Raw genomic sequence first — 12126 nt, 5'->3', positions numbered from 1 at the left:
GGCTTACTCTTGGATTGTCAGTGCTTTCTCCTGTACCCACAAAGAATGCCGAATTACAGTAATTTTATTCCGAGGTATTCCTATGTGTTTTAACAATGAAAAGCCAGTAAGAGAGCAGTGTCTATAGTTCCTGTGTGTGAATGAGGATTAGTGCCTGACAAGTACTAATGTTCTGAGTACTAATAAATTCTTCTATAAACCTTGGCTTTTGTCTAGTTCACCCTATTGACATAGTACATGGGGATCTTGAGGATCTGACTTAAAATATGCATGTGCCTCATGTGGGTGAGGGGTCCTTTATTAAAAGTCTCCACGTACCTCTAAGTCAGTACTTACTCCATAACATATTGCCTACTGATGCCAGTAAGTTTATCTCCGTTGGCTTAAATGGACATTGTATTGGCACCAAATTAACCTGAAGGAAACTGCTATTGCAGTACAAGAGTTCATCAACACAAGTAAAAGATTAAACATTTTCACAGAACTGCTGATGCCCATGCAGTGCTTAAAAAAGGGCAGAGGTAGCAAGTAGTTTGATTCTGTTTCTAACTAGTTGCAAATGAAAATCAAATAATTTTAAGACCTAACAGCTTGGCTTTTCTTGGTTTGGTAAGAGCTTATAAGTGTCATTTTAATTATTTGATTGAAATATGCATTTATTTACGTACTTTTTTAACAATAACATTGTTCCATGATTGTGGGAATCTATCAAAAACAAAGTGTTCTTTGCTTTTTTTTTTTTGCTTTTATGTAGCTTGTATTTAGCAATTGTTTCCAAGGTTGTAAGGAAAAACATATTAGAAAAGCTGACATACACTAATTTTTATCATTTATTTATTTACCACTATTTGTGCTTTGTGACTCCTAATTCTCCTTTCCAGTCTGAAGGTCTAAGTCCTGCAGCTTATTCCGTATACAAAAGGCAAACTGCCATTGGCTTGTTTAACATTCTTTTGTGGTGTCTCTTTTCTCAGAGCTAGCTTCTGTTGATCATTAAACTTTTGAGTGGTTTTGATCCCCTCCATCCAAGTTCTCTGTAAGATTTTATCAGAAAAGATCTGCAGACAGCAAATATTCTTGTGTCTAGCTGAGCAGCAAGAAGAGTTATATTTAGTGCTTACGTAACATTCAAGAATATTTGCTTTACCTACTAATTATTTTCCAGTTCTTCACCATTGGAGTTTTGCCAATGATATGAACTAGGGACGGATTCACGGCTTACTGTTTTGTATTTCCAAACACCCATGAAACTACTTAAATACTTCCTATGAAGTGGATGCTTAAAGCGTTCATTCAGCTGGATGAAAGCCAGAGCATACACCCTTTTTGCCGGTATTGAATTGTCCTTTCTTTAATGTCTTCACATGACAAGACCAAATACGAAAAGGAGAGAAATATCTAAGGACATGCAGCAAGCATCCGACTCCTAACCCACTGCATCTCAAAGCTATAAAACTTTCATAATTTTATGGGATTTGTGCATTCAGAACAAGAGGAAGTAATGCCACTGAACAACTGAGATAATGGGAGATATGTTTTACTGCCAACTTGCCCCAGTAAAAGATAATGCCAATGGTTACAAGTTTTGCATTGTAATAAACTTAATTTCAAATTTAAAGAGTAAAATGTTCTAAAATTTCTTCTATAGGAAGCTACATACATTAATTTTGATTTTGTTTAACAGAATAGTTACAAGCAACAGAAAAAGTACACAAAACTAAATTTAACTCCTGAGATTATTTACATAACAAATTTAGCATTGTCACTTACCTTTGGGTGGCTGGCCCTATATACTTTTATTAAATAAAGGGGGAAAGGGAATTCATGTGTCCGCATGTACTTTAGTTTTGATAGCCTTCACACTTTCAAGAAGGTATTCTGTAAAACTGAATTTATATCTTTCTGAATTCTAGCAGATTAAAAAAATAAATCAAAGTATTCATAGAGGGCTTAAAAACTAGTAAAATATTTAGCATCAGATCGTGCTAGCTTTTTATGAGAGGTTGTTTGTTGTGTAGTGTATCTGGATACTTTTCTATTGTGCAGCCGTATCACTGGTGTAATTACACTCAACTTCAAGCACTCAGGCTCCACAAGGAGCCAGTTTGTCCTCCTCCTATGGAAAGCTTCAGCCAAAAGAAATACTTAAAGTACCCCTCACAGGAAACAGGCTTATTTAGGACCTAATACTATAAATATACTACAAGAACAAAGCTAAAGCGTATGGTTAACATCACTGAGTAAAGGTAAGACTTTATCACAGCAATACAGTGGAGCAAAGGTGTAAATGGCTGTACAACTGGAACCTTCAGTTCAGCATCACAAAAGAGATTCTGTTCCCTCTCCTTTGTAAAAAAAAAAAAAAAGATGCTGAGCAGAATTCACAGGAATGAGGACAGAAAATTTAGAAACTATTCCCTTGAGACTTCAGTTCACTGTTAAAAAATTTAATAGAAACGACACAGCTTAAAATTTTTGCTAGGATTTCTGTATCTCCTTTGTTTTGCCATGGATTATAGCAGTATAACTGACATAAAGAATGGCATCTTGTACCCTCTCCCTATTCTCTCATCACTCTGTAGGACCATCATTCGCCTAGCTCATTTCTCTAGTTACATATCTGCTTCTTCAAAAGAAGCTTTGGCCTTCAAAGAACATTGTAAGCATATTCCATACTGTTTATCTAGACTTTTGCCTAAGGGCAACAAAGGAGATTTCTGTAATGTGGTTTGAAAAGACATTTAATTTAAATAAATATGGCTAAATCTTGTGATGTTATTTATTTGTAAGTATTCTATGTGTTGCAATAGGCTTTGATAAGTATATTTTATAAAACAAATCCAATATAGAAAGGAAAACAAATTACTTTGGCATTATTTCCCAACATATGGAGAACCAACCACTCTTTTGGTTTGCTTTTAAATACATTCCATTGGTTTGTCAAAACTTACCTTTCAGCATTTTCACCTATTTTTTTTCATAGACTATGAAAATTTAGAGTTTTAGGATGTCACACGATACTGTCATTATCACATTAGTGGGAGAAAATTTTAATATTTTAATGGAATATTTACATGTTTTAATAGTGAATATATTTGTCTAAAGCATAACTGAGAATAGAATTTAATCACTGCATAATCATAGTGTAGAAGTTCTGCTTTCTGATGAGCCCAAAGCCTCCAAGAGATCAACAGCCACGGTAGAAAACAGACTTTGGTTCTTGTATTCTCTGTGCAACACTCATCCAAATATTAAGTACGCCATTCCAAGAATTAATGACACTTAAAGATACTATCAAACAGAAATTACATTTGTCTTAAGCTGCCTAACAGTGCACCCATGAATAAAATAGGGGGCAGAAAGGTCATCTAAAAGCTAATAAATCTTATTCAAAGAAAGAGTATTGTTCAAATCTCCGAGGGCAATATATGTTTGGTGGGAAGGCACACCTGGGGAAAAATGCTTAATTCTGTATTCATCGAAGCTCTTCAGTGGACTGAAAGGAAATACTGGTCTCAGCAAAGCTTACCAATACAATTGAAGCTTACTGACAGAATCCTCCACCTCCAACGCTGATTTCTCAAGATGAGGATATTGAAACTATTGACCATAAAAAGCAGTTGTAGCGAGAAGCCTGACAGCAGGTCTCAAATAGTAGAGTGGCCTTGACACTGTAACAACAAAGGGACTAGAGTATAACCAAGGGCAAGAGCTGTGTCTGTCAGCCTGCCAGGAACTGTGAAAAATCAGAAAGACTACAGTTAACACTGGACACAGGATTACCACTGGTCTGCTTGAATTTGTTTTGGTAGACCAAAGGGCACCTTCAGTTGTCATGAAATCATTTGCAATTCACCAACAAGTTCTCTGTGAAGATCATTTCAGAGGAGAAATGATCTTTCATGTAACAGTTCAGTGATGCAGCAACATCCAGAGACAGGAAAACCTAGGCATAGTTGCCTCTCCTTGCTGAGATTGAAAACCACATGTATCACTTTCCAGGAGTACACTGCCCTATCCATCCATTAGAACACCCTCCCCTTCCTCTCCCACTTATTTTGTGCGGGATATTATAATTATATTATTGCATTATAATGTTCTCCAGTCTGTTTCACTGCCATTCCACTCTGCATAACATAATTAAATATTCATGGGAGTTGCAAATAGAATCCAGATTTTCTAATAAATTAATATCCTAACTAATATGCTATGAACTCATCTTTGCTCACTGGCTGAATAAATACTCAGGCAGGGCAGGATTAATGTCACACAGTGGTTCATCCAAAAATACTTGCTAGTGGAGTCCGTAGGACACACCACTAAGAGAAAGGTCCAGCACTCCCCAGGACAGGGGAGCGGCTCAGAGCTGGAAATCCCACACCATGGTTCTGGGTAGCAAACTCCAGAACAAAAGTGAGACAGGACTGTCATTGTTTTGGGTGAAGGATGCTAGGACTAGTCTTCATTGTCACTGCTTTGGCTGAAAGTGAGTCAATTGATTTCTTCTTGGTTCTCCATTTCAGCAAAAATAATAATTTCAGTTAGAAAATAACTGGTTTTAATGCTTTGATTCAAAAAAGAATTATTTGTTCCTCCCTTCCTGTCTAGTTATTCCTGCTGTCTTCTGACATTTAAATAAGTCTTTGAACCTTTGTCCACTCATTATTGTGAGCTGTGCCCTTCCTTTGTTTATTTCTTGACTTTGTTTCTCTTCCCACTCAAGTAAGAAGCAATTTGTCTTGCTATGTTTAAAAAAAAAATTCTTCCTCTGTGTTCCCCAGTAGATTTTGTCTTGTGTGTTAGCTGTAGCGTTATTGGGATTTTTTTTTCTTTAAAATATAAAACTAGTCGAGTTTAAAAAAATAGTATAATAATATTCCTAATGTGCTAATATTCCAGTCATGAGGAATGGTGATGATCATCAAAAGTCACCAAACAGAGGAAAATTAAAGCCAGAGGAGACAACAAAAACATTTTCATTAAGCAAGCGCTCAATCAGAAGCATAACACATTGATCCAAACTAAGCAGATAAAAACAAGTTTAAGAGAACAACCAGCCATGAGGTTAAGGTCTTCATTTCCCATCATTGAACAGTGCTGATAACAGTGTTGCTTTCACTCAATCACCAATGTAGCATTTAAACCAAGATAAAACCTTGAAGCTATAAGGGTTGTGGTTAGAGCTTTTTGCTGTCTTATAAAGTTTTTTCCTTCAGACAAAATGGATTCCAGAGCAAAGAGCCCATGCAAGTCTCTGGCATACATAATTTTTCTGGCAAATCCATACTTAAAGCTGGGTAGTGTATTCTTCATCTCCACTAAGATAAGCCACATCCTTTCTTGATTACATTGTATAAAGATATGAAACACGAAGAATGAAAAAACATCTGAGTCATTGGGATGACTTCCATTAGAATCAAACATTAACGCATCAAAATCAGTACCCAGTTTTACAATACCACATTCAGGAATACAGAAAAAATTTATCCACACAGGATGTGGTTTGCTGTTCACCAAGTTTTCAGGTGGAACTGCAGCATCCATCTGCTCCAGTTCAGCTGTCATCGTATAGCAGAAATTGTTGGCATAATGTATATAAATGTATAGAAATGTATATAAAATCAAGGTCTGTCATCTCTTCTTGACCAGCTTTTTGCTATCAAACTCATTCTGACTAGAACTAAGTTATTAATTTTCCTCCAAAACCTTTGTTCTCTCTTCTTTCTGTACCGCAAATATTGATTTTATGCTCTCCCACTCCCTCCATAAAGGTTCACAATGTCATTTTCATTTTGCTTGTCCTTTTTTGTACAGAGGATAGCAATGCAATTATCCAGGATTGTTACCTCTTTGTCCTGTTCCCTTCTAAAAATCTTCATCCTGACTTTTCATTCCAGAACACAGCCCACTGTAGGAGGTATCATACCATGAAATCCTTTTCAGTCAATCTAATTCAATCCAGAAAATGCTTCCAAAAGCTTTCCTATCCACGTCTTTGCTTTCATTTCTTTCCGCTCACTATCTGAGGCCTTCATCTTATCAGTATTCAGTGTTTACCCACTTATCTCTATGCTCTCTCTGCACTGAGGTCCTGCGTTCACTTCTCAGTGCTTTTTCCATTTGCTTATTGCAAAATGGCTTCCCTGTTTCATTCGCATCTCTTTTTAAAAAAAAACTATCGCCTATGAAATATTACCAGAGCAGTACTGTAAGTAAAATAAATCTTACAATGCCTCAGATGGTGCATTAAGTCTGAATTACTTTGTTTATAGCTGCTCCTTTGAGCAAACACCACTATGCAGAAGAGTATGTATTTGTTACGGTGCTACCCACATCGTCAAATAAGCGAGTGACAATACTGCACAGGCAGATGTGCTAGCTGACTGCGCTGCCGCCAGCTGTGCAGCACACTCATTCTTATCTCTCCCATTAGGGCAAGGGGAAAAGTTTTATCTGAGGTTGAGTTTTGTTACTATTCCACAGAAGCAACACAATCAAGGGATTTAAGTCAGATATTATATTTATGGTTTGATATATTACAAAGAAAATATTAAATCAGTTATAGTAGTCAAAATGGACTGTGCTATTTCCATTATCTTTTCCCATACTTCCTCCCTGAAATGACTGTAAATGATGGCAGTTGTCCAGTTTACATATCAGCACCTAAGGTGTCAGCAATCAAAGTTTATCTAAAATACTTTACATACTTTATATACCTTAAATACTTCACAGATTCGTAGAAGGTGGCTCAAAAATCTTACCCTTCCAGATCCTGTCCTCCATTTTAGTCATACTAAATAGATACTTCATAGATACTACTTTTCCTCTTAGAAGTTATACTTTTTTATTACTCTTCTTTTGCCTCCTTATGTTTTTATTGATCTCATATCTTTTCCCAGCCTTTCTCAGGTTGCAAAATACAATTTGCAAATTTTAACTAATCTATTTTGTTGCATCTTTATAAATCCATAACTTATTTTTTCATTATAGACCTATATATGTGTTTAAGGTAATCATAAATAGGAATACCCAACATCTTTATTCAGCTGCCTTTTTATTTTAAAGGACTCATGCCCGCTGCATTCCAACCTGTGTACTGTGCTACAAAGCATGGTGTAATTGGATTCACACGGTCAATAGCAGTAAGTATGTGTTTTTGAAAACAGTTTCAGCAACTCCTTGGGAACAGTTTCTTATGTTCCCTCTCTACTGTCACACAACTGGAACTAATTTTCTTAAAGAAAACGAAGTGTCTGAAGCAGTGGAGTTCCCTCCTTTCACAAAGGGAATACAGAGATGGAATAAGTAAGGCATGTGTGTGTTTATGACCAATTTGAGGGTTTGGGAGTATGGAAGAAAGATGTTGCAAAGTAATTTAAGGGCAGTGGAAGGAATCCAAGTCAAATTCTTATCCAAGCTTTAAAAATACTTTTCATAACTCCATTCCAGTCATTTAACATTTTGGTTTCCTTATTTGTAAGTCAGGTTGATGACTTTTTAATTATAAATAAGCATTAAAGTGTACAAAAAGTGACTTGAACACAAAAATTTTTACCATTATTTATTCCTACCAACTCTTAATAAGCTGAAAATGCAAAATGACACATTCAGGATGGGACATGTTATATGTTATATGACCATATAGTAAGGCTTAGCTTCTGATTCTAAAAATTTCTAGTTAAACTACACAAGCAGTAAGATAAAATAACCTGAAGGGAGCAAATACAATCATAGGCTAAGCTCAAAGATAGTCTACTCACATAGTATTTTGAGTCTAATTTCCAGAGTAAAGTACCTGAGATTATAATTTTGATAGTTAGATAGAGCCCCCACTCTCCACCCACATCATTTATTTTTTAGATTGTAATTTTGATAGTTTATCCATATTTAATGCCCCCACTCTCCACCCAAATAATTTATTTTTTAGATTAACCTAAACAGAGAGTACAGGTAAGCGTGGCATATAACATATTAGCCACAGCATGAACCTGACGCCTGGTTTTCCATTTTTGTTTTCTCATCATCATATAAACAACACCATCTAAATTCAAAAATAAAGTGCCTGCTAGAAAATTAGAGGAAATTCTACCTCTATGGAACATGAGAATGCTGAGGACAAAAAGGAAAATAAACAGTCAGTCACTGTATTTACCAGGAAAGGCAGTGCAGCCTAACATTGCGCAGGTATGATACAAAACATCCAGGACTTCAGTTTCTTTTGCTCTCCACACCGAAAGGGGAGGCCACCATGTCATGAAACTGACATGTGATTTACATAATACCGGAAAGGATTCCTGTTAAATGTTACAATAAATAGAACTCTGTGTTGAACAATTATGGTTATTCTTGCATATATCATGTATAATTCATTAGTCCTGTGCCATCGTTCTTCCAGCATTCAACATATGCCTGGATGCTGATCAGACTTCTTTGCTACACATGTACATTGGTAGCACCACAAACGAGGGTCCTACCATTCCCAGAACAATTTGTGCTGCTTGCTTTCATCACATTCCTGAACTGCTTCCTGAAAAAAAAAACCTCCTGTCTCTTTCCTGGAGTTCACAGGGAGTTTCCTGTGGAGATACTCAGGGACAGATTCATCCCTTGGCACAGACAACAGAACAGCTGGGAAGGTTTAGCATTACAGTTCTAGGGGTAGAGATCAAATCTGATTTCTGTTGACATAAGGGAGGTAAATACAATCTTAGAGTTAAATTTTGGGTTTATTTCAGATGGTTTTCTTTTAATAAGAAAGATCTTATGATTAGAAGCAAATATTTGGGAAATATTTTTTACTTGGTTTTCCTTATGAGAGTTATATCATCACCCTAGAACACTGTTAATGATGTGCCAAGAGCACTAATGACAAAAATATTGGAAAAAACCAGCTGCATGGAAAGAAGAGTGTTGATTTCTTGTAGAATTGTTCTTCCAGCAAAGCAGATGTTTTTCTCTAGTAATCTAGTATGATTACTAGAGAAAATGTGCTCGAAACTTAGTTCTTGAAACAAAACAATCAGTAGTAACAAAACTTGCTTACTAGGCAAGGCTGAAAAGTACTTAGTGGTAAATCTCATTCTTTGAAAAATTACTTACACAATACTGTTTTAAAATGTTGATGATTAATGCTTTTTTTCTCTTTTCTAGTTAGCTGCTAATATGGAAAACTATGGTGTGAGACTCAACACAATTTGTCCAGGATTTGTCAACACACCAATTCTTCAGTCAATAGATAAAGAAGAGAATATGGGACAATATTATTCATATAAGGATGAGATCAAAAATATGATGCAGTTCTATGGCGTGATGGAGTAAGTCAAGTCAGATACAGTGCCTTTTTGTCCTTTGTTGATGAAGAACAAGCACACACAATAGCACTTTCAGCAAAATTGAAATAAAAGGGAAATACTGCCTCAGATAAAAGTCTATCAAATGTGTTATCCTATATACAAGGAGCAAATGGCAGATTCTAAGGCTATTTTAAGGGTGTCAATCACCTACACAGCGATATTTCCCTTTAAGCATTCCCATTTCCCAGCAAAGTGCAAATCAAATTCTCGAGTTAAAAATGGTTTATTAGTTTTTAATAGCCCTTGGTGTTCTTCCATAAATTTGCTTAATCAAACTTGTCGTGAGATAAGGGGTATATAATTTGTATTGAATTTCAACAAAATTTGCTAGTGAACCAAGACAGAAATCAGACCAAGAACTGACAAAACTGGAGTAAGTTCATAAGAGCACTGTAGAGACAACAATGAATCAGATCACAGAGTCACCTAGCCCGTGACGGTTTTGCCAACAAAGGCCAAGAGTAGACAGCTAGGAAAGACTGTGAGAACAAGACAAGCATAAAGTGATATTTTTTAACACTTTCCTAGTCTCTAACAATTAGGTGCTCAGATACTTCTGCACAAAGGAAATTGTGTGAGTGTGGTTTTTCACTTACACTTTTTCATATGTAAAATATATTGCACCTATTGACCACAGCAAACTGCATGTGACAAAATTCTCCTAACAGTAATTTGTATGTTAGTCTTGCTACAGAGTCAACAGCAAAATGCTACAGAGGATTCTGTAAGGATTACTTCTATCCATTTTCCTGACAGAGAAAACTTTGATAGGAAGCCCAGTGGCAGCTGGATGTCCACAGGAATTTAGCAATAACTAGAGCAAACAAATGATGATTTGTAAAGTTACCACTTTATGTTGTTTGTCCTGATTAAAAAGACTGAATTTCTTTCCTGAAACACTCATACCACCTCTACTTTTCTTGAAACAAATTTGTTCAAATACCAGATTGTTTAATTTTCAGAGTATATAGATTTACATTGAGTTTCCTTACTTGTCCTTTTCACATGTTCTATTACGTCATGATTCTAAAATAAGAACATTTTTTTTTCAGCCCATCAATAATTGCTGAGGGACTGATAACAATAATTGAAGATGATACTCTAAACGGAGAAGTTATGAAGATTACAGCATCCCAAGGGATTCATTTTCAACAATACAGCCAAACACCTTTTACATCAAAGAGATAAATAATTGTTTTATGCTAATTATTTTTGGCTTTTCTTAAATATAAAAACAACTTCGAAGAGAGTAATTTTTGGAGAAAAAGGTTAGTGTTATATCTAAAGCAGGGACAGTGTTCAAACATTTCCGTCCTAATAACAAAGAGATGGACAAGAAAATCTGGTGTGGGAAGACACTACCATCCTATTTTGATTCTATAAGAACTAATAATAGTATTTATTCAGTAGAATAAACACACTGCTCCCAAGATTTTTGATTATGTAGTAATAGGGGCCAGTTTTTTCCTTCTGGTAGTTCTGATCTACATACTCCAAGTATATTATGGTGGACCTGACTTACTTTGTATAATTCTTTTCACTGTCATGTCTACTTATTTAGATCTTGAATTATTCAGACCAGGAATTCAGTTCAGGAATCCAGAACACAAATGTACCTATAAGGAGTTAAGAATTTACTTTTTCTTAGGAAATGTAAAATAGAACAAGAGGCAGAATTCTCTTTCCTCATTTATATATGCAACTGAATATGTTGCATATCACACAAGAAAGTATAGATTTTTATCTTCTTGGATTTTAGCTATTTATAAAATAGTTCAGAAATATTTTTGTTTTCTTTTATAGAGATATATATATGAATTTTCTCTCTCTGTATATACTAGGACTAATACTTTGGCATTGATTGAAATGTCTACTTACTCATTAAATCTCATTTTCTAAAAATTTAAATCTAATTTCTTGCCTTGATTGATTAAAACCTCAATTAAATCCTGAATAATCTGTGTTATTGGTGTTTTATATATGTCCATTTTGCTATCATGATACATATTCTTAGATGGAGCATGTCATATAGTGGCAATGAAAATTAAAAATGAGCTTTCTACCTCCTGAGCACCACTGGACCTTCTGAATCCAGTTCAATCCCCAGCTACATTTATGAAAAAAACCTTGGTACTCCATGGCTTACAGGATAATAAATAATAAAATAAATTTTTACATAGTAATTTATTTAGGCTCATAAGAAGATTTAATAACTCCTGGGAAAGCTGGGGAAAGCTAATATTTACCCTCCTTAGGAGCACTGACTTTAATTTCACTGATGTAAGCATTAGGTTTTTTCAGCATTGTAACTGAAATAATGGAAACACTAATATTTACCTTCTGTGGAAGTGAGAGAGTAACAAGACTGTGGGGAGAAGAAAAGAAACAGACACATATACCTTGAATTACTCATCATTCTCCCCCCAGCTCCATTTTTGCCTATGTTAACACTAATTTTAAAGCCTATTTTGAATGCACACATGATAGAAGCCACATCATCAGCATCCCTGAAAGCATCTGTGTATCCCTCTGGACTAACAACTACTATCTGAATTGATCGCATTAATTTCTACTTTTGTCTCATTAAAATCAGAGTGTTTCCTAATACGTGACAGAGTAGTGCAAAAGATGTGATGTAAACTTAAGGTCGTCTACCTCTGCTTCACTCTTTGTTAAGCAGTATTTCAATGTCGTTTATAAACAAGGGAAGGTTTAATAATAATGGTAGTATATGCAAACCATCTAACTAGCAAACACCACATAAAGTTAGATA

At 35.4% G+C, this 12126-nt stretch overlaps 1 protein-coding gene across 1 annotated transcript in view; it reads left to right on the top strand.

The window, feature by feature from the left end:
• The window catches only part of HPGD (15-hydroxyprostaglandin dehydrogenase), a 30263-nt gene extending 18840 nt beyond the window's left edge, over nt 1-11423 (top strand). The window contains exons 5-7 of the mRNA XM_086747031.1: nt 7066-7142; nt 9151-9314; nt 10406-11423. Coding sequence (XP_086603157.1) covers nt 7066-7142; nt 9151-9314; nt 10406-10541 — 377 coding nt within the window. The 3' untranslated portion in view covers nt 10542-11423. The remainder of the gene's footprint in view (nt 1-7065; nt 7143-9150; nt 9315-10405) is intronic.
• Nucleotides 11424-12126: the final 703 nt, after the last annotated feature.

This window comes from Chlamydotis macqueenii, chromosome 4 (genome assembly GCF_036417535.1).
Source record: "Chlamydotis macqueenii isolate bChlMac1 chromosome 4, bChlMac1.mat, whole genome shotgun sequence".
Lineage (NCBI taxonomy): Eukaryota > Metazoa > Chordata > Aves > Otidiformes > Otididae > Chlamydotis > Chlamydotis macqueenii.
Note: the sequence above shows the minus strand (reverse complement) of the source record. Positions and strands in the feature narration are given on the sequence as shown.